Consider the following 22844-nt stretch of genomic DNA (forward strand, 5'->3'; position numbering starts at 1 on the left):
GTCCCACTCGGACGTTGAGCACGTAGTATCTTATCGTGGGGTACAAGAAGCGATAGTGCACGGTTCACTAAAACTCTTTTATATTACCAGGGGGTCGACCGAATCTCCGTTCATCGGACCGATATGTATGCATACCCTGGTAACGTAGAATAAAGAAATTGCATCAGAGTGCGATAGACAGTAAGGAACACGTGGCCTGAAACGATACGATAACTTCCGATGCTTTTCCTTGGGCTCGTGCATTACCATTGCGATGTCCGTGTACATAGCGAACCGCGGGAAGGAACAGGGAGTTTTAGTATATCGTACGCTAAGACCTTTGGACGTAAGGGATAACGTTGGTGGTTCTGCGCACGCGCAAAACACAATCGGAGCTTTGAGCATTGCGCAGAACCACCACGCTACCCCTTACGAACGCAAAGGCGAAAGCGTCCGTTTACTAAAACGCACTATTGTGGTATAACATGTGCAGTCGCTCAACGTCAAGGGTAGAGCACGTTCTACTTAATAGTACGACGCGTGCCCACCGCTGCCAGAGCACGCTATACCCGCCATACGTTGCGTACGGCAGCCAACGTCGTTACGCTCGCTCGCTTGTCGGCGTCACGCGGAAGCACATTGCGATACGTCCTGTGTGAGCAGACGGTTCGTATCAGTACCTGCGTCAAGTAGGGAAATTCTATGCGGTGTAGATAAAGCTGACACCGCGTAGGCAGGACGGCACATCTACCATGGAAACTTCAACGAGGACGCTAGTGCTTGTGCTGCTCGTACTGCTTTGCTCCAGGTGAGGATCTTAACGTGACGCAACATTGTGTACAATGTCACTTATGGACTTGATCACGAAATATTCTAAAAAGTCTACTGTTGCCTCGATTTATCAACGGAATACGAGCTCCCACTCATGTTCTCTGGTATGACAAGGGCTTAGTGGAATGCATGTACAGATTTCGGATGCTTACTAGAAATATATGTGTCTTTCGGCTTTCGCGAACATACGTATGACCAGATACATATATGCGCAACGCCTTTCTAACTTCTGTGACACACACAGTTGCAGCCAGTGTTGGGGATTTGTGGAAACAAATCGGATTTAAATCAAATCCTAGCTTTACTGATAATGCTAAATCAAATCAAAATCAAGTCCAGATTTCAAATGTTGCTGGCAAATCAAATCATTCTGAATTCGGATTCATATTTGGGATGCCAAATCAAATCCGCTTTTAAATCCGGACTTGTCAAATCCATAACCAAATCGGAGCGTATGGTTTAGCCAAAACACTTAAATGAAAGGTACGGGAATGGCCAAGAAAGCCAAATTAACGCGGTGCGGCGTATGGAGCTCCACTGTGCTGCGAGGAACAACGGCCTAACGTGGGCAGTTGGGCCTCGACTGCAGCTCTAGCAGACAGCATTTGATATTTCAGCCGTCAGGAAAATGAACCACCTGAGGTATAACTGCAATGGCTATTTTATTCGAACGATGAGGACATAAAAACAAGGTCCATGTAACCTGTTTTTTGTCCAAAACACCAGGTACTCTAAAGTGGATGGGTGGAGCCTGTTCCTTTTAGCCGACTTAATAAGATTTCTGGCGGAAAACACGAGTTCAACGGCGCCCGAAGTGGCAGGTACTGAAAATACTTGTTTCACGGCCGCGGAGAGCATAGGGTATCGCGAGCCGGACATCGCTTCACTCCAGAACTTGAGGGGCGATTGGTCATCATCGACAGTGCTCTCTGTGTCATTTCTTCATACGCTTTGGCGCTTCGGCTTCCGCTTGAAGACGACGATGAGCGCGTCAGCTCAGAAAACAGCGAGCGTTACTTTTTCTGACTTTGTGCGGCGCCGTCCAACTCAGGTGGAGCAAAGCTTAGTGGGCGCTCCTTCATTCGCACCCGGAGCCCCTCGTCTGTGCATCTGTGCACCACTCTAACTGAAATTGTAATGAGGAGCATTTTAGAACTTTAACTGGATCATTAATTAAATATGTATGAAGAGAAGCATAACCTACCTTAAAATCAAGAAGAGCGCCGGCCAGGAAATGATCATCATCCCCCGCCGTGACAAACCTCTTCCTCAAACTTCGCAAAAGCGATGACACAACACCACTCAAGACTGGAATGGTTTCTTCTTTCATTCGGAGCAGGGACTGTTCGAGATTCTCTATCGCGGAAAGCAGAAGGCCCACGGTTTCGTGGTCACGCTGGAGAACGTTCGTGGCTTCTTCAAAGGGAGAAAGAATGGCTACAGGGTTCCCTGAAAGTACGCGGCCATTATTGCATTTTCCTGGTTCCAGTGCGATGAAGTGCCACTACAACTCCTGTTCTCACCAAGCACTCTGATGTCGTAGTTCGTCAGCTGTTCCTTTTTGCACGCAGAAAGCTTTCCCACTACAGTAGGGCTGTTCTGGAAAACACGCAGCAGCTTGCGCACTGCCACCACCTGCGAATTCCATCGCGGTGGACAACAGCGTCCAGATGTAGCCCAGACGATTCAAACACTAGTTTCGTATCTGACGTACTCTTTCGCACATGACGAACAATGGCGGGTTGGAAGTCATCGGCTCTATAGGGTCACCGGATCTCGAGGCCGAGCACGCCGATTTCCCTCAGCTGACTACGGCGTGCTTGCTCGGGTGATGTTGGTAGATATTTTGCGCCCGCGCATGGTACATGTAGTCGGCAGGCACGGCATGGAAGTAAGCCACTTGTCTCAGGACAAGCGCCATGGCGAAACAAGACCCTGTCCTTCGTCTGCTTCTTTAAACTATATTGGTATCCTGCCAGGCGCGAGAATAAAGAGAAAGCCGGGAGAAATGGTGATGATCGGCGTGCCGTTGCTGAACTTTCTAGTATCATGAAGGCCTTCTCAGGACTACTACAGCAAAAGGCAAGCAGAAGTGTGATAACGCCTTTAAGTCGCTGTCCTACTGCAAAAACACGCGTAGTTCTCGGACTTCGGAAGGTATCCCGTCACTAGGACACGCACAGCGACAGTTAATTTAACGTATACCCGCCGAGCCACTCGCCAGTATAAGTAACCTCTTCTAGAAGATGAGCGAATGTAGGTTCAGTAAGCTGCTGTAGAAGGCAAGGTGTCGGGTAAACCGAAATCATCAAGGTGAACCCCCCCACCCCTACTTTGTGTGTGTGTGGGGGGGGGGGATGGGGTTGTTCTTCAAGCAGCCTCCAAACACGCGCAAAAAGGGGAGCAGGAGCACTGCGTGCGTCAACAAAGGTAGGAGTGAAGTTCATGCATGCGCAGCTTGCTTTTCTTGAAATGGTGGGATCCTCCTTCACTGTGGGCACGAATCCGTTCAGAAAAACATGATTCAATCCGGCTTCAAATCCTTTCAAGAAAACGTGATTCAATCCGGATTCAAATCCTTTCGGTTGAATGTGATTCCATCCGAATCCAAATCCCGCAGGAATCTGTCGTCAAATCTCAAATCAAATTCAAGTTCTATGCATTACCGCAAATCAAATCCCAAATCAAATTCACCCTCTTTCCTGCAGGCCTCAATCAGGATTTAAATCAAATCCTCGGATTCAAAACCCCAACACTGGTTGCAGCGCATACAGGGTCACGAGTAATGACCCATAATGAGACCGGTTCTAAGGTGTGCATCTTTAATTTACAATGGTGGTCCTGTAATATATATTATAGTCCTTTACATGAACGAGTACAGTAGAGTGCTCATTGTGCTTCTCTTCTGCAGTGTACTCCTGGAAGCGGGGCGCGTAGTCCGAAGTGCTGGATGCCCAAATCGCTCAGTAAGTAGACGTGAATAATTTTCAACATTTGTTTAACAACGCTACGGAGAGAATCTCCTTCCTCTGGTCCCCTAGTACTTACTTGGTGTGAAACAGAGGGACGGGAAGAGAAACCGTGGGAAAGTTGTAAAATTCGTGGTTGGGCTACAAACGTAACAATAACCGATGACATGCTGTGGTGTACACCTGGCAACGAGTTTATGGAAAGATGACGAACAGAGGCTGAGAGACCCCTGGCAACCAGATCAAGTGCACTCCGCTGACAGTGGGAGTATACTACCTGTGAACGCATTTTATGTTTAAAAAAAATCGCCTGTTGATGGCTCTGAAATGACAAAACAATTCATGTGCAAGCAAGATATGCAAGTAGGATATTTTATAAGCGTCTATGTGTAATTTTATTGTATTTCCGAATTATGTGCTCGAGTGTTTCATTTTTTCGCCAAAGCTACTATCTCGCACTGAGAAGTACGGAATCCACTCAACGATAACTGAGAGAATGGGCCTTATTTCATGAAAGTTTCCATTCTGGTGGTGTTCGCTTTTATTGGCCACATATCAGCACGGCTATCTAAATTGTCTTCTTCTAGGTTCAGTGAAGATTATGTATGCGCATGGAGGACGGTTTTGCAAAAAGAGATAACCCGTGACTGTTCCCTTCCATTTCCAGTGCAGCGACGATGGTGACTGCGCTTTCCTTTGTCAGTGCGTCACTGATGCTTATGGAAACGGGAGGTGCAAGGGGGACTGAAGAATGTTGAAGGGCAACAAGGTGAAAATCCGATGTTGCGTCTGCGCCACCCACCTCCTTTTGCATGTCGACATAACCCAGAAACAAATATGAACTGATTCAGCACAACAGCTCGAAGCGAAACAACAGGATCAGGTCCAGCACCCTCAGATTTTCTGCTAAGTACAAGGTGTTTCTTCGAGCTCGAGTACTCGGGCTCGCACTATTGGCTCTTGCACGAGAAAATAAACACTGAATAAACGAACAGAGAATTGGTTGGTGATTGCCTTCTTGGCATCCAAGCCTTACCATATTGTCGTGAGCCTTACTTGCGGAGTTACGATGTAATTTTAGGAGCTTTATGCACGTCAAGGAAGTATTGCAGAAATAAGAAATACTATATAGATACTTATGATCACACGGTGAGTTGAAAGTTGAAAGGGGGCAGGAGCATGTCCTCCTCTCCGCGGATCTTTCGGACTGATTTGGTGCGCCGTTGAATACCCGGAACTTTGAAGCCTCAATTTCGGGACTTTTTTTGGGCAGTACCATTTGCAATATTGAGCGGATTTCTTGGTGGATCTGACTAAGTTCGCTACGGGCTCTCTAATTCTGTAAAAAAAAAAACAAAAAAAAAACGTTAGGTTGACTTGGGAAATTTTGGAGTTCAACTAAAGAAATTCAATTTCTTTTAATTAAAATCAAATGAAAATATTTTGAAAGATGGCAAATTCAGTTGCCTCACGTTTACCCCGTATTTTTCCGTCGCCCTGTTTTTTTATAAAGTCCGAATGATACGTTTTTTGAAACACCCTGTATATACAGGGCGTTTCACGAAAATCCCTCGGCTGAATAATTACAAAACGGCGCCACCTATCGGGAAACCTTTTTTTTTCTTTTTTCGGTTAGCATCCTTGATGCGCCGGCCACGAACTGGCCGCTCAGTTTCTCATTTGCATGCGCTCGTTAATTAAATAAACATCCTAACATTTTTTGTTTTACTTCGGCGGGCCTTGTGCCTGTGCCGTAGCAATGGTCACTCTGAGACAGTGCCAAACCAGTAAAAAAATAGCTTCGACTTTTAGTGATTTTTTCGGGTAATTAACTGGTTTCGTTTTACAAATTCCTTGCGCGGGCAGTGCACCGATCAGTGCCGCTTGCATTGGTGGTGGGGGAGCCGCAAGATAAGGAAAGGAACAGACAATCACTCGCCATAATGACAATCACTTGCCAATGGCGATAAAGCTATTTCGCGCGGGACGAAAGTGGGTTGCTGTTAACGTGGGTAGCATTGCCAATGGATGGGGCCTTTTGTAGCGAAATACGCAATCCGTAATCATTGCATTACTGTGTACTATCTCCAGAAGGATAGATAGGTAGAAATAATTTATTTTTATAAAACCACAAATAGCTTTATCGCCATTGGCAACTGATTGTCATTATGGCGATAAAGGCGCACTGTATGGCCCATCCAATGACACGACCACACTGTTAAAACAGAACTTCACCACATAGCACGCTCCTAACCAACCATCATACCGAATGATATCATTTTGTGTCATGATTTGTTCAAAACAGGCGGGAGGCGCCTATCTGGGACAGATTATCTTGTCCCAGATAGGCGCCTCCCGCCTGTTTTGAACAAATCATGATACAGAATGATATCATTCAGTATGATGGTTGGTTAGGAGCGTGCTATGTGGTGAAGTTCTGTTTTAACAGTGCACAATCCTGTTTACGAGTTTAGTAGAAAACGAGAAGCCATATCAAACCCTCGCTCGCGGCTGTTCCTTATCTTGCGGTTCCCCGCCACCAATGCAAGCGGATAAACACGAATTTGAGCGCAGGATAGTTTAGCTAAAGAGCGCATTCCTGCACTGCTCCGCGCAAGAAATTTGTAAACCGAAACCAGTTAATTACTCGAAAAAAATCACTAAAAGTCGAAGCTATTTTTTTACTGGTTTGGCACTGTCTGAGAGTGACCATTGCTACGGCACATGCACCAAAGCCCGGCGAAGTAAAACAAAAATGTCAGGATGTTTATTCCTGACTTTTTTGTTTTACTTCGCTGGGCTTTGGTAATTTGGTTTAATCAACGAGCGCATGCAAGTGAGAAACTGAATGGCCAGTTTGTGGTCAAGTCAGGCCGTCTGTATTTTTATGGGCCGCGGGGCGGCGAAGTTTGAGAACCACTGCAGTAAGCAACTGAAGAAGATTGGGAGTGGATAGGACTTTGCGCAATGTGGACCCCATGAAGATCGGCGGCCGAAGCACAGGTGACGTCAGACAGCCGTACCGCTCTTTCGATATTCGCCTTCGGGGGTGACAAACGGACACGAGAAGCCGGATGACGTCGTAGATGCATCCGTGAAAATCTGTATTCTGCCTCCGGCGCTGTGTACCAACTCATGACTGAACTGGCGGGGGACATGCGTTGGTATATATTTCTTTCCCCTTATTATAGGCACATCCATTCTTACGTCAGGAGGCTGCAAAGCCTATGTTGGGATATCTGGGAATGAATGGGATGTGGTTTGTGCTTCGGAATAAGACCACGTTGTATCTGGATAGCTCGGATGAAGGCGGATTCGTGAGATGACGTCTCGTAATGGCTGGAAGCTGAGTTTGTCGATGGTGGTGGGTTGCCAGCTGCGTATAGTGAAAGGGCGTTTCTTGTATCCTGAGAACTGGTACAGGTGGTTCCCGTGCCTTTGAAAAGTCTAACACGTTTGACGTCGCTCGAGGAAGGCGAAGACAGAGCTTAACGCCATTTGCCAGGATAGACTTGCTCTGTGGTAGAAGGGAGGTTGTGAAGAAGTGAATATGATGAGCTACCATCTGACTTATAAGAAATCGGTGAATGCTGAGCATTGACTGCGTACACGTGCCCCATCGGGAACAGTATAGGTAACGCTCCCTGCGTTCCCAGTCGCTGTGGTTTCAGTTTCTGGCTCGTTTGCATATCAAAATTCGGGTATGGATATTTTAACGTACATGCGTGTTTCAGGATTTTTTAAACGTGGAATGGCTTTCAACGAGGATAGTATCTCATTCTGCTATCTCGCTTTTGCCCGAAATCTTCTAATTAAAGAGTTAATTAACGAATTTTAGGTAATTAGTCATCTGGTAGTTGCATACATCTTCGAGAGGATATCCGCCTAGCCGTATAACTCAACTGCAAAAACGACATTTGTGCTGTTCTCATAGCTTTTTCTTTAAAAAAACTGACTAATGTAGAATTATGTAACAATGCACTAGATCGTTTCATGAACGAAATGACACTACTCTTAGACAGGTGTAAGTAAATTGCTCGCAGACGAGGAGAATATAGGAGGGGTATCCTCCTGCAACAAATTGCACTCGCTCTCTGACGTGATGCATCGGTAAAGCCTGATATCAGCAGCATATTGATCTTGGAATGCCTAACACAGATATGTCATTGCCTTCATACATATGTCATTGACAAACATCTTAAGAAGCAGGGGTGCCAGCACAGACCCCTTGGCAATGGCGGACAATGACAAGAAAAATGGAGATAAAGAGCCGTATGCTCGTAAAAGGGACGGTGGATTCATCCGGCGCATCGCTCATGCTCGAATGAGACCGCCGTTTGTGCCTTCCTTCTTCCCTTACCAGCTCGCGTAGCTCACTGGTTAGCGTACTGGCCATGTCGCGTCGAGATTGGGAGGTACCCGGTGCCGACTGTGCTGTTTGGGGCTTTTTCTTGATTTTCCTCAGACGCTGTCAGACATATGTCGGCACAGTTCCCTTAGAAGTCGGCCCAGGCCACACATTCCTCCAGGGCGTCAGTCGTGACGTTGCCCACTTCTGTGAGGCTGACAACGGCGAACCCTTTCACCACCACCACCACATTGTCGCCTTTTTCTCAAGAAGCGAAGATAGACGTCTGTGCCAGCAGCACTTGAGTTGTCTCTGATAGCATATTCGATAACGCTGCACCAGGGTTGCCCGGAAACCAGTAGAGTGCGGAGTGCTCTACACCGGTGGCACCCAGAGCAAGGGCAATATCGAAGATAAACCTGCACCATGGCGGGTCTCGTAGCAAGAGGCACCTGGTGTTTCGGGGGGAATTTGAAAGGTTCTGCTTTTTGGCTATGACGTTTCGATCAGCACGTCTCAGATCTGCGTAGCAACACGTGGTGACAATGCAAATATCAACGCGGCATACCTTTTTGTAGACTAAAGAAAATATTAGCTAACGATGGCACAATCGCAGCTAAATAAACATTGTCGATCCATTGGTGGATCCGACGGAAATGTGTTAGTATTAAAACTTGAAAACCTCTTGAGGCCTCCCCTTCATACAACGCTACACATCTCTTCAACCACCCTTCACACGACCCTACACAACGCTAACGGAAGACAGTATCCGCAGCCAAACGAGCCTTTCGGGCTTCCTCTGACTCAGCTTGGCGGCCTGTCTCGCAGCCTCTGCCTTTTTTCCTCAGCGCTCGTACGCACAGCTTGGCGCGACCACGATGACACGTGAGAACCTGTCGACCACACAGCTGCACTGACCGATGCGCAGCGTCGGGTCGCGCGTTCTCCACGCGCCCTCTCCTTCCCTCTCCACTCACCGCGCATGCGCGCCGCGCCGTGGCTACAGACCGACCACGACGCGATTCTTGCGTACCGAGGACTCTAATGCTCACGCATTAATAGCTAATTAATGATGGTGGTGGTGGTGGTGATAGGGCATGCCGTTGTCGGCCTCACGTATGTGGGCAACGTCACGACTCACGCCCTGGGGGAATGTGCGTCCTGGGCCGACTTCTAATTAATGATGAGTACCCTTTTTTGCTATATAATCGCCGTCGAATGAGCTGGAAAGAAACTCCTACACAAGGCAGCACGTAATTACGCACGGATGCCGTGACGTACGTGTTCTATGGCGTCTGCGGCTCCCGCCTGTCGCAGTCGTTCTTGGGATTGCACTCCGTCGTCCGGCCGATTTTCTCGGTGCGCGTCGAGGCAACAAGGCGGCGGACCGAGCAGGTGCACCCCGTTAATCTGAGACGCACGGTGCACACCGGTGCGGTTTATCGAAGATGTGCTGCCGCACCAGGGCGCACCAGTGTGCACTGGTGCAGCATATCGAAGATGGTATAGTTGTCCGGTGTGTTCCGGCAAACTTTCGGGTCGTGAGGAGTCAGCAGGCTCACCGCGCCGCAGATGCAACTCTTTTCTAGCGGATAGGCGAGTATTGCACCCACTAAGAGCTGACCATCGGTCATTTCTGGACACTTAATGGAACCTGTGGCCTCGCACCAGTGGGCAACTGATGCTCCCTGCACATCTATACATCGAAGAGCTGATGCAACGCCCCCTCTTGTGGAGGATGCGTTATCGCTTACGCCAAGCAGACTCTCTTAAGCTGCCGCCACTCTGGTCACGTGGAAAATGTCACCATGCACTGTCATGCCTTAAAGTAGCACAGAAGTCATTTTTAACATCCTGTTTTCTTCCTATAAAACCCAGTAAGATGCACCATGCGAAGTAATCCACACCACAGAGTCATAATTATCCCAGAAATTGAATTTAAAGTACTCCGCAAAAAGCGACAGTGCGCAACGGCGGTGGAGAGCAGCACCAGCCTGTGAGCAGCCTGGGACCTCGCGCTTGCGCTACAAGGATCACGCTCGCTGATTGGTACAGAGAAATGTCTCCTGCTCCGCTGTCGTCTGCTACTCGGCTCTTCGGGGTTCTGAAAAAGCATTGCTATTGGCTCGGTCATGATTCGGCCCTCCTTCTATCCCAAATTCTCCGAGAGAACTGGCAAAAATGGTTTACGGCGGCAAAGGGACAAGGCGCTGACCCCTACTGACCGGCGAACCAGAACGAGTTTTCCTTGTAACGTCATCGGTGACGTAGCATCATATCTCCTCCTCCTCGTTATACCCGGAGTGGCGAGTTAAGGGTGAACGCGCGGAGCCATGTTTATGTGAGTTCTTTTTCTGGGAAACAAATTGTACACATCAAAACCTTTCGCGCTATTCGGTAAAATGACACACATTTTCATCAGACGTCTTAACCTGAATTTTTTTTTTTTTTTTGATGGCCCTCTGTACTCCTTGCTACGCCCCTCCTCTTATGCTTTCCTTTCTCGACACTGTAGGACGTCGACGCTCACTGCGAAGTTCCGCGAACTACCGCGAACATTCGGGCTCGGGTATTGTACTGCCTCTGGTGTTGAAACACTCAAGTTAGTATAAAATAAAGCTGTTGTTCGAAAGCCAATGACTTGACAAACCGCTGAGGAAGCCTTGCTATTCCCACAGTGTTGAGTATGCCGGAAGGGGGCGGCACTGGAGGAAGATGAGCGAGCGAGCGGGTTCGCACGAGCAATAAAATAAACCGTTCTTCAGTAGAATACGGTCGGGTCAGCCTCCTCTATCCTTAACAATTGGTGCCGAAACCCGGGAGAAGGCTGATCTCTCATATATTCACCCATGGAGAAGCTTCGCCGTAACCGAGCTGTCCTTCGTGGCGCCGTGACGCGGTGCCTGTCATCCGCTACCGAACTCCTGCAACAGCCCTCGGCGGCCCCGTCTGACTTGCAGGTAACCCTGGATGAACTACTCGACAAGGACAGGACTCTTACCGCTTTGAATGATAAAGTCGCAGAGCTCATTGACGACGACACCTACGAGCAAGAAATCAGCACCGCTCTCGATTACCACGAAAAAATTTGCCGTTGCGTAAGTCGGATTCGGTTCCTTCTGAGTTCTCGTACCGCATCTAGCGCTACATTGTCTAGTACCGCTACCCAAGACCAATCAGGAGAGCGCTCAGGCGAAGGGTCCGGTACCGTCAATGCCGCTCCGAACGCTACTGCGAGCAGCTCGCGCTCTGGACCGCAACGGGTTAATCTACCGAAACTCCAAGTGCCGGTGTTCTCTGGTGAGCTCCGTGAATGGCAGGGGTTCTGGGAACACTTCGAAGCAACTATCCATCGACGTCCAGATCTCCCCGACATAGAGAAATTCCAATACCTGAAGACATACTTGAGTGGATCTGCAAGGCGTGCAGTCGAGTGGATTCGCCTTAACGAAACCAACTACCCGGTGGCGGTGAGCGTGCTCACCGAGCGGTTTGGCCGTACCGACGCTCTTGTCGATGAACATATTGATAGCCTTCTTGCCATCGCGCCTATCTCATGTTCGTCTCAGATAACTCGGCTCCGGGACCTCTACGAACAGATTCAGTTCCGCACCAGCTGCCTCGAGAGTCTTGGTGTTCCTGCAGCGGAGTACGCAGTAGTTCTCCATCGGGTCCTCATGCGTTCCCTACCGGAAGATATCGCTGTTCTTTACGGACAGCGCTTGAAGACGCAAGATAAACAAGATGCACCGTCCAGCTCCGCAGCAGGCTCTCGTGCCGAAGAAGTGAACACTGCCATGGAATTTCTGAGGGTCCAAGTGGAGAGCAGAGAGGAGACCAAGGCAGCACGCGTGAAAGAAAACTCGAATCTCGCATCAACCGAACGAGTGAATTCACGGAGCTCCTCCCACCTTCCGTCTGCTTTGGCGTTAGCTACAGGGTCCGCCCCTCCCGACCAGCTCACGTGTCCTTTGTGTGACCAGTCTGGTCACACAACCCAGGAGTGCCACGCCTCCTTATCAACCGATGAAAAGCGAAGGAGACTGTCAGCAAGGCGTTGCTGCTTCAAGTGCGGCAAGCGTGGGCACATGGCTCGTCAGTGCCGCACTGCAGCGACACTGAGATGTCGGGCCTGTTCAAGCCGCCATCTGACGGTACTGTGCGACCTATGGAAGAGACCTGACGCAAGGTGTCTACAACCGTCATCCGCCCTCGGGGCCTCGAACTCCCAGTCCACATCTGGACCACAGAGCCCACAGCACGCTACAGCTACCGTGGCTGCGACTCATACGAGCAGCGGGGTCGGTCACCCGATATTACTACAGACAGCGACAGTATGGGCGTCTGGAGAAGGCGGCAACGTCATGGTGCGACTACTGCTCGATACCGGCAGCCAGAGAACGTTTATACGGAGCGATCTTTCCCACAAGCTGCATCTTCCTTGTGAAGAACAGGAGGACCTCACCGTACTTACGTTCGGAAACACGAGTCGGCCGCGACGGTACCATTGCCGAAGAGTCAAGCTCACTCTTAGCAGCCGATTTACCTCTAATGCAGTCACCCTAGAAGCGCTGGAGGTTCCAGAAGTATGTACCGTAACAACTACCTTGGCCACGGATCTGCCGGAACTCAGTGGGAAGAATCTGCTCTTCGCCGACGAACCTAATTCTTGTACGAGGGAAAACTCTGTCATTAGCGTCCTTATCGGCTCAGACTTCTACTGGAGCGTGGTTACGGGACGTACCGAGCGCCTCGGCGACCGCATGTGTGCCGTGGAGACAATGTTCGGCTGGGTGGTCCAAGGAGTCAACTCAAGTTCCAGCCTTCCAGCACCCATGTGCGGCAACACTGTCGCACTCTTTTTAGGCTACTTCAACATCGCTTGCGGTGACGAAAAAGTGATAGACCCTTCGGAGATGTGGAGACTTGATGCAATTGGCATAACCGATTCAGCTCATTCCCAAGCTACCGAGGAGCGCACGGCATTTGACCAGTTTCAGAGCGCAGTATACAAGGAAGAGGGACGATACGTCGTTCCCTTGATGGTCAAGGCGCCCTACCTTTTGTCCACTACGAACCGACCCGTTGCTGAAGCAAGGCTACAGCGTCAACTTAAACGTTTCGAAGCTCATCCGGACGTGCTGCGAGAATATGACCGCACAATCAGCGAGTACTTCAACGAGGGTCATGCGGAGCGAGTGGAGCCGTCGGACCAAGGTGCCCGTCATGTGTATTACCTTCCTCACCACGCAGTCATACGGCGGGAAGCGGTGACAACCAAGGTTCGTGTCGTGTTCGATGCCTCTTCGCATGAACCGGGAAGTCATTCGCTTAACGATATGCTGGACAAGGGCACAACGCTCGGTGCAGAATTGCTGCAACTTCTTCTGCAGTTCAGGTGCAATCACATCGTCATGACCGCCGACATTCGCAAGGCATTCCTGCAAATTCACGTCCGACGAGAAGACAGAGACCTTCTTCGTTTCTTGTGGATCGAACGACTTCCCAGTAGTGACGATCCTTGCCCAACCATCGTCGAGTGGCGTAATACGAGGGTGCCATTTGGAGCTTCGTCGAGCCCATTTCTACTGTCTGCAACTTTGATGCATCACCTTGAATCTTGGAAGACTATTCATCCAGAAATCGCATCGCGTCTACAAAGAGCCTTTTACGTGGATGATCTAGTTATCGGCGCTTCAACCGAACCTGAAGCACTCCACATTTACCAAACAGCCCGTGCTATTGTGGCGGACGCCAGCATGGAGCTGAGAAAGTGGTGCTCCAGTTCCGAAACGTTGAACGAGCAATTTCGTGCAGACGGTGTCTCCCTCGACGACATCGGTCAACCGTTGGTTAGATGCAAGGTGCTTGGTCTTCCGTGGAACCGATCTGCTGACACTATCGTAATGACCACTCAAAACGTGTCATCTTACGTTGCTACGCAGCCAGCTACCAAGCGACTTGTACTTCAGACCTTTGCGATGCTGTTTGATCCTCTTGGGCTTCTTGGACCGTTTCTCGTCCGCGCCAAACTTCTGTTCCAAGAGCTATGGCGGCGCAATTGCACATGGGAAGAAGCTCTACCTGAGGACGTGCATGAACACTGGAAGACCTGGACGTCCGAGCTTAGCGAACTTTCATCGTTCGAAGTCCCACGTTGTGTCATATCTCCTGCAACGCAAGGCGCAAAAGGACAGGAGCTTCACGTATTTTGCGACGCAAGCCCAATGGCATACGGGGTTGCCGTTTATGTGAGGTGCGTCATGTCTGAGAACAGTTTCGCTTCACAGCTCCTCATGAGTAAAGGTCGCATAGCCCCGTTACGGCCCGTTTCGATTCCAAGGCTGGAACTATTGGCCTGCTTGTTGGCAGCCAGGTTATGCCACTATGTCAGACAACTTCCCGAGCTCTCACAGGCCGTGGTTCACCTTTGGACTGACTCTGCGGTCGCATTGCACTGGATATGTGGTGACGCGGTCCGCCAGGAAGTATTTGTACGAAACCGCTCGTCCGAGATTCGCCGCCTAACCAGAGGATTCCACTGGCACCACTGCCGGAGCCAGGATAATCCAGCAGACTTACTTACCCGTGGCGAGCCAGCGTCTTTTGTTTCGCGCAAGACAATTTGGTGGGCCGGACCTGCGTGGTTGACCAATCCTCAGGTGGATTGGCCTACAGATCTCTGCCCTAGTCAAAGGCACGATGACTTGCGCACTGGACTCACCTCTGCCTGTCAGAGCTTAAGCTTGCCGACTTCTCCTCATTTGCACGATCCACTCCTTAGGATTAATGATTACGGACGCCTTACTAAGGTTCTAAGAGTCACCGCTTGGATCAAAAGGTTTCTTCGTAATGCGTCACTCCACACCACGTCCTCCTCCGGACCGCTAACAGCCGCGGAGTTGTGTGAGGCAGAGTTGTACTGGATACGATTTGTTCAGCGCTCTGCGTTTCCTTCAGAAGTCGCTACGTTAGAGGTCGGACAACCTGTCGAGTCTGCTTCCAGTATTCTGACTTTACAGCCCTTCCTTGACAAGAAAGGTTTGCTTCGTGTGGGTGGTCGCCTGCAGGCCCTTGATGCTTCGGAGGAGTTGAAGCATCCTATGATACTACCATGCAACGACCGGTTCACTGAGCTTCTGGTTGAAGCAGCACATATCCGCCTTCTTCATGGAGGAGTCCAGCTAACTTTAATCGAACTCCGCTCCAGGTTTTGGATTCTGAAAGGACGTCGGACAGTGAGGCGGGTATTGAACGCTTGCTTGCCGTGTCGTCGTAGACGCTTGCGTCCGGAGACTGCTCCTCCCGCACCGTTACCGAGGGACCGGATAACCGAAACCATGCCGTTTGACGTCGTTGGGATTGACTTTTGCGGACCACTGTACTGCCGCGCGTCACAAAACACTGACAGGAAGGTGTACATAGTTGTGTTCTCGTGTGCAGTGACAAGAGCGATCCACCTCGAGTTAACGATTGATATGACGGCACAAACATTCCTCCTTGCCTTTCGCCGCTTCGCTTCGCGACGGGGTGTGCCATCCACCATCTATTCCGACAACGCCAAGACGTTCCGTTACTGCGCTAAAGTACTGCGCGCGCTCTTCGACGACTCTGTCCAAGACCATGCCAGTTCCCTCCGCATCCAGTGGAAGTTTATCGCTGAAGGTGCGCCCTGGTGGGGCGGTTTTTGGGAACGGCTCATTCGTACTATCAAGGACGCACTGAAACGTTGTCTAGGGCGCAGTAGCCTCTGCTATGAGGGGCTTCTCACCGTACTACTCGAAGTTGAGGCGGCCGTCAACTGCCGTCCCCTCACCCAGCTTGCCGACGACACAGAGGACTGCGAGGCTCTGACTCCTTCCCACTTCTTGATCGGAAGGCGCGCCGTAGCCTTACCGGCCAGCATGGGGTTAGAGGTGCCCCGTTCCACGCCTGCAGGTCTTCGTCGCAGAGTTCGACATAGACAGGCTCTTCTTGTGCAGTTATGGACTCGTTGGAAGAAGGACTATCTCCTGCTTCTGCGTTCTGCACACCACAGTCAACCGAGGGCACATCCACGAATTCGCGTCGGCGACGTCGTGATAGTGGAGGACAATGCACTGCCACCTTTGGTTTGGAAACTCGGACGCATAGTTGGTTCCTTCCCAGGAAGAGATGGTGTCGAGCGCTGTTTCAAAGTACTTCTCCCGAATGGTCAACAGCTCCGGCGTCCTCCCCAACGTTTGTACCTGCTGGAAGCTGACTCGTCCAACGCGGCCGCGGGAGGATGTTGAGTATGCCGGAAGGGGGCGGCACTGGAGGAAGATGAGCGAGCGAGCGGGTTCGCACGAGCAATAAAATAAACCGTTCTTCAGTAGAATACGGTCGGGTCAGCCTCCTCTATCCTTAACACACAGGAAGCTGTCACCGAAACATCTTGCTCAAGTTCTGACATATAAACAACAAAAACTGCAGAGAGAGAGAGATAAAACATATTGCAAGGCTCGTTGCAGATACTGAATAACGTACGAGCCTACACCGTCGAATTTCGCAGACACGCCGCACATGGAAGTAACGGCCGCATCCACAGCAGAACAGAAGTGGGGCCTACATAGAGCGAGTTATGGTTTATCGGCATGGGGTCATTAGAGCGTTTTAATACACCGGGCGGCAGGCGGCGGTACGCTCGGTCGTGACGTAAGCGAAGAACCGTGCATGCGCGGCCAAGAGTGAGAAGTACCGCGCTCACCGGGACCCAGTCGGTGGCCTCCTCACCGACCGCGTTTACAAGGGGCACACCGGAGCAAAGATGGCGTCCTCCACGGATTCTTCTGCTGTGTTCACTCGTGTTCGACAACCAACATCAAGAAAAAGATTTACAGTGCGTGACGATATTGCGCTGCTGCAAGAAGTTCTTGTCAAGCCTCCTTTCCGGGAGATGAAAATATGGACCGAGGTGACAACGTCGCTGAATGCCGCAACAGGAAAACTCTTTCACAGTTCGCGGCGTTCTCGATCGTGTGGACACATGTCACTGATATCTATGAAAAGTGCTTTCCATATTGGTGCCTGCAGCTGCCTCATTTAACCTCGTCCTTCTACCAATGTTTTGTACTGGTAAGCGTGTCAGGCGTATATAAGCTAATAAACAACATTGCAGCGCTAGAAGGTGGGCCCATCCATCCGGTTCGGTACGCTAGCAACAGAGATGAGGAGGGGTGTGCCAGGTTGGCGCTCGTTGTGTCGATCGGTAGACGCGGTACGGTTCGATGGCCTGTACACTAAAGCTCTCTAATAGTTGTGTAGAATGCTACGGCAACTTAACATGATTGTTGTAGTGTATTTGCCTATTACACATAGGACACATCGACCAGTTGCATACTTGAATGATCACTGGCTGGATAACTGACCAGGACAAACAGAAATGAATGTGGCATGCGGGAAGTTTCCTAATTGTTCTTTTTTTTTTTTTCCCGGTAGTCAAGAAAGCAGATGGTGGTAGTTGGGCTCCTTGCGATAAGGTGGAGTTTCCTCAGGGACAAATTTTAGTGACGTGTGACCGAGCGATATCTTGCATAGTGAACAAACGGGGTGACATTAAAAGCTCTATGTGACACTCCCGAGCTATCGATTTATTCATCCTTTACATAAGAAAGTAGATAAACGTTCCCATGGCTGGAGGACACACATGCCGTGCACTAAATATCACGAAAACATTGAGGATATACAGGAAATTTGTCTATACCATTCCTTTTCTTCACAGTTGTAATGGTGTATGAATTCCGGATTCGCTCGTAGCGGTAGCAGACACTGCTCCTTTGCAATTAGTACTCCGTCCGCTTGTTGTGAATCCCCGCAGAACATCATACAGTAACGAATGAAGAAGATTGTCTGCGCGGTTGGCCAGTTACTATGAAAGATACTTTCGCCTCGCTCTTTGATCAGGTGTCTGACGGCACCGTAGGACAAATGAACAGCGTACGTCCACGCAAAGGCGCTCACGTTCCAGAGGTACTCTTGCTGGGAATCCACCGCGTGCAAACCCAGTGTACTGCGCACTCGCTTAATGCATTCTACAAATGCGGCGATCTTCCTACCGGTAGCTACAGTCCACGCTTCTGGTAAGCCAACTCCCTTTATCATCTCTCGCGTCATACGCACGCCCAAAGTGGCATAATTGAAGTAGAACGGGATGGCGTCGCTGACGTAGATCATCAATCCAGACTGGTAGGCGGCGGGAATAACGATGGCGTTCAGTGTCTCATCAAAAGTTAGGTTCGAAGTAAGCTGGTGAATACTAAGCGCGAAAGTTTCTTCAGACGGCGGAGCATGTTGAAGGATCAATGCTTCGAAAGCCTTGAGGCCCAGGTAAAATGTGACGAAATTGTCTTCAACGGGCGAGTATGTTGCATAGCTTACGCCTCTGAGTCGTTTTAGGTCTTCATCTTGATAGCTTATGATGCGAAAATTATTCAGTGTCGTTTCCATCGTCCTTCGCGTACCGTCATCCAACCAACTGTTCATTCTTTCTGAATGTATAGTCATTCTTAGGTAATTTCCAATCTGGGAGACTTTCTGTGGTGTCTTGCGCGACACAACTGCGTTGTTGACGAGGTAGGGCCAAGTATGAGTTAAGACGTTGCGAGTTAGTCCAAGGCAAACGCGAGCAGTCGTCATCGGTAAGGTGGGTCTTACGTCGCGATAACGAAGGACGGTGGCAATGAGGTGTGCCGCGTAGTACAGCGACCATTCCAAGATGACACCCTTCATAGTTAAGCTACGTATCGCGAAAGCCTGCTGTAGTCCCTTAGCGTACACAGTTTCGTGGACTGAACGGACTCGCCGTTCTGGCAGAAGGATCATGTTAACCAAGCCGAGAAGAACAGCAGGGGATGAAGCTAGAAGCTGAGAAAGATCTTCAAAAGAGTGATGTTTTGATTCAGACGGTGTTTTTAAGATGTCATGAACTTTCTTGTCGCGCTCTACGAGGCTGCGAGCGTAAGTGGTAACGTTGTCGATTCCTTGAGTTCCTTCCAAGACTTTAGAGAGGAAAGACTCCAAGTCGTCGTCTAACTTGCTGAATGCTGTTATCTTTTCCAGTATAGATGTTTCCGATGCGAAATACATGTACGTATGCGTGTCGTTCTTTCGAAGCTGCAAGCTGAAGGTGGTAAATATCCCTTTCGATAGAGAAATACGAACAAGCTGCTGCATGAGGTCAGCGATATCTTTACTCGCTATAACCACATCGATGTCCAGAAACTTGCTGGTGATGTTCGTTATTTGGCTGAACGTAATGCTCGAATCGGTCATGAAATCATAGCACGTCCTGTACAATTTGAACATGACGTTCATTCCGTAGTTGTCAGAGGGAGCAATTTTGGGAGATTCCATAATGGTAGAATTAAGATGTTCAATGAAAGCGTTGATAGTGCGCTTGATGAAGCTGGAATTATCGTAAGTTTTCCCGCATACGTAGCTGTAGAAGTCAGAACAGGGGTCCACGCTGTGGTCCATCTGCGACATGAGGTCTTGCAAGACCGCGGAACACTCGCCGCTACCGCAGTCCATCGCCGTGGAAGGAACGTATTTGACCCTGAGGATAATCACGACGGCGATGACGACAGGGAGGAGAAAGATAACGCTCGACGCGCAAACGGTGAATTGTTCCCGAGCTGACAGATGTAGGTTCTCTCCCGTGTCTCCTGCAGGACGTTGAAAAAAAAACAAAAAAAAAACAATAGAGGAATCTCAGTAAGTAAGAGTTCCTAAGAAAGAGCTTTTCCTTTGTAATCTGGCTACCGATTGCGGTCCTAAAACGAATAACTGCAGCTGATTTTCCACTGGCCATGACTGGTGTCTATTCATGGCATCGTCCTGAATGAATTCTACGGTGTTTAGCACACCTCCATCTTTTTCTATCTCTCGAACACAGGCCTGTGTCACACATAAAGGCGTAGCAAGCGTCAGTCTCCCGTACAATAAACCTCGTAGGAACGTTAACATATATTTTCTCTCTTTGAGTATATCCGTTGCAATATCTGCTGCCCTCTCTGCTCCAGGCTTTCATGTCTCTTTTTAATCTATAGCTTCTAAGTGGAGCATGTAATTATTATACTATTGTGCTCAACTAAATATCATTGCTATAAAAACGATAGAGTTATAGCGGCAATCACCATGTAAGTCTGTCCGCAACTCTATAGAGCCGACCACCACGTGACAGGGTCACTCACCTAGCGGTTTCTTGAACCTCGAACATATTAGCAGATGACGGATGTCATGCTCAAATATGGCTTAGTACGTACCTTTGAAGACCCTCGCATGGAGTTTGATGAATGGACTCAACACCGGTGAGTGAAAATGCTCTTTCTCCGTCTTCGGCATCTCCACCGGCCCCTTAGCAACTGGGGGGGAATCTTTTCCGAGCGCGGTTTTCTGTTTCGCCAATCCTGCCTCTTTGTCCTCCTCTAATTTTTTCGATAAGCGATCAATGGCAGACGCCAAACGAACTCCTTCAGCCGTCAAGTTGCTTTCTTTGCTCGCAACCCAATGGGACCTCCCTTGGTCGTCTCGAAGGGCCTCCATCGCCTCTTCCGGGGCAAGGCATGTAATGTCCGGAAACAATCTCTTGGGCGGACTTGGCGGAATGTAGCTGGATTCTTCAGTTGTGTTCCTCTCACCGTCCTCTGCTCTCTTGCGTGCTGCTTTCTTGTGTATTCTAGCTTCCGTGGCAAGCGGTCGTAGCAGTTGATCTTTCTGCTCCGCATGTGGTATGGTGTTTGTACTTGGTGCACCTGCGTTGTAATGCGCAGTTAGATGGACACAACGCTCAGGCATGCTGATAATTCGGCAGAACTCCGTCCAGTTACTCGTCGGACTCACCTGCATTGAGTGGTGCCTTAGTGTCTTTACTCGGTTCAGCAACGTCAGCTTCCTGTAATGCCTCGCTGTTTGTATGCTTTGAACCCTTAGTGAAATGCAGAGCTTATTTAGCCAAGGCACGCAGTAAAAGTGCATTGGACATGAAAATTTCGAGCATACTAACACTTCACACATTATTTGACTTCGTACGTCGTCTTAGGATTCCCATTATCAAAGCGTTACCACACATTCCCTTCAAGGGTTCGCAGTACATACAAACATCATTCGCATACATCATGACATTGGTAGACAGACTGAAACCGAAACAAATCGGAAGGGGGAGGGCTGGGTTCCACGAATGGGCACTTTTTCGCTGCTTCCTACTGAAAGAAAAGTAGGACCGAAAGTCTCGTTTCTTTCAGGGACCATTGTAATCCCTTCAAGACCGTTGCTTTCGGGCGCGACCTTGTTCGCCCCTATAGTAGTTCAAGTCCACCAAATTGGTGGCGCTGTCGAACATTGACATTATTTGTTTACAAAAGTGCATAAAGTAAGCCTATTTTGTTTCTCAAGCGTATGCATGTGATTTCTGGAGTGCTTGCAAACGTCGTCGGGGAAACAAGTACCAGGATTCACGAGGAAGTCGTTAACGGTTCAGTCATGGGCCTGAGGTGTAAATACCAGGACACATGAAGTTACCCTTCTTACAATTTATAACACGACTATCACATGGAAGACAACATTGGAACATCCTAATGTCCCTGGCTCACCTGGGCACTAACGGCGGCTGTCAAGTCCGTTTCCCCCGTCATCGCCTGTTTTCTCTCAGATGGTTCTTGTAGACTTGCCGGGGAGACCGGCGCCTTCTTTCTGTGATCTTGATCCCTCGCTTTCTTCGACTTCTTAAGCTTCTTCGTGTGCTTCAGTTCGTCCGCTCCCTCTTGTTCTCCGGGGTTGTTCTTCCTTGGCATGGTGAACCTCGCTAGATGCTTGGAACACAATATGCGTATACGTGGTCGCGTGCAACGTGCAACAGAGCACTTGACAAGCCAAGTGAACTTGGCATGGCTGCTTGATATAACTTGTGCCAAGCACATCCAAAAGAATCCAAAAGAAAATAAAGAAGCCGTGTGACTGGTGCGTTTTTTTAAATAGTAGAGCGTAAAGTCAGAAAATGGCGGTTTTGAAAATGTCCTTTGGGATGTATTTCCGTAGCGGGACCACAGTTTATTTGTTTGTTTTTTCACGAAAGAAAATGAACAGAAAAAGATATGTTTTACCTGAAAGAGGACCAATTAACAGAGGAAATGAAACAGGAATGTGCACCGTATGTTGTGTGAATCACATAAAAATTAATTTTTATCGCCAGTTTGATCAAGACTGCCCGCCATGTTTACTGCGGAACAATTTGATGCCCGCACCACCTGGAGCGTGGAGCTCTGCCCCCCGCCGGACACTGACAGTATCTACGAACCTGACCTGACCTAACCTTACTGAGGTAACCTAACCTAACATACCGTACCCAGTATAATATAGTCAAGGTTTCGCTACCTTTCACAAGATGGCGACCCTTAAATACGTTAGGCTTAGGTAGGTACACTGTAAAAAAATACTGTGATTTCTACGGGCGTTTAATAGTATCTGACGACGGCGTGTTACCGTAAACACAAATACTGCGAAAACTACGTAAAACGGTGGCGCCATCATCATGCGCCAGCCAAAAAAATTGAATGCGGAGGCAAGGCCAAGCCAAGTATGGCACATTGCTACAGTGCCCTAGAAGAGTATAGTGGAAAGAGCGGAACCGGTTTCAGCCCGATAGCTGAGGAAGGACGAGCGGACGGCCGCTGCTGGATCTCCTGGCGCTGCTGTCGAAT

At 49.3% G+C, this 22844-nt stretch overlaps 2 protein-coding genes and 1 long non-coding RNA gene across 3 annotated transcripts; 2 read left to right on the forward strand and 1 right to left on the reverse strand.

The window, feature by feature from the left end:
• The first annotated feature begins 560 nt into the window (after positions 1 to 560).
• On the forward strand, positions 561 to 4814 carry LOC135385513 (uncharacterized). The gene is made up of 3 exons (XR_010420436.1): positions 561 to 787; positions 3722 to 3776; positions 4447 to 4814. It is a non-coding gene; the product is annotated as an uncharacterized LOC135385513 (long non-coding RNA).
• A 6162-nt stretch (positions 4815 to 10976) lies between these two features.
• Positions 10977 to 16400, forward strand: LOC135384729 (uncharacterized). The gene has a single exon (XM_064613917.1). It carries the CDS (start codon positions 10977 to 10979, stop codon positions 16398 to 16400), a length of 5424 nt encoding a protein of 1807 aa, XP_064469987.1.
• Positions 16401 to 17722: 1322 nt separating this feature from the next.
• Positions 17723 to 21982, reverse strand: LOC135383642 (uncharacterized). The gene is made up of 4 exons (XM_064613024.1): positions 21738 to 21982; positions 20989 to 21073; positions 20412 to 20900; positions 17723 to 19811 (listed from the first exon to the last, which is right to left on the reverse strand). Exons 1-4 carry the CDS (start codon positions 21936 to 21938, stop codon positions 17812 to 17814), a joined length of 2775 nt encoding a protein of 924 aa, XP_064469094.1. The 5' UTR covers positions 21939 to 21982; the 3' UTR covers positions 17723 to 17811.
• Between the last annotated feature and the right edge of the window lie 862 nt (positions 21983 to 22844).

Source organism: Ornithodoros turicata, chromosome 2, assembly GCF_037126465.1.
Source record: "Ornithodoros turicata isolate Travis chromosome 2, ASM3712646v1, whole genome shotgun sequence".
NCBI classification, from domain to species: domain Eukaryota; kingdom Metazoa; phylum Arthropoda; class Arachnida; order Ixodida; family Argasidae; genus Ornithodoros; species Ornithodoros turicata.

Coding starts and splice junctions, on each gene's coding strand:
- LOC135384729 (XM_064613917.1), top strand. CDS start 10,977: ATGGAGAAGCTTCGCCGTAACCGAGCTGTCCTTCGTGGCGCCGTGACG.
- LOC135383642 (XM_064613024.1), bottom strand. CDS start 21,938: ATGCCAAGGAAGAACAACCCCGGAGAACAAGAGGGAGCGGACGAACTG. Junction 21,074..21,737: donor CAGCCGCCGTTAGTGCCCAG/GTGAGCCAGGGA, acceptor CATTTCACTAAG/GGTTCAAAGCATACAAACAG. Junction 19,812..20,411: donor CCATGCGAGGGTCTTCAAAG/GTACGTACTAAG, acceptor AACGTCCTGCAG/GAGACACGGGAGAGAACCTA.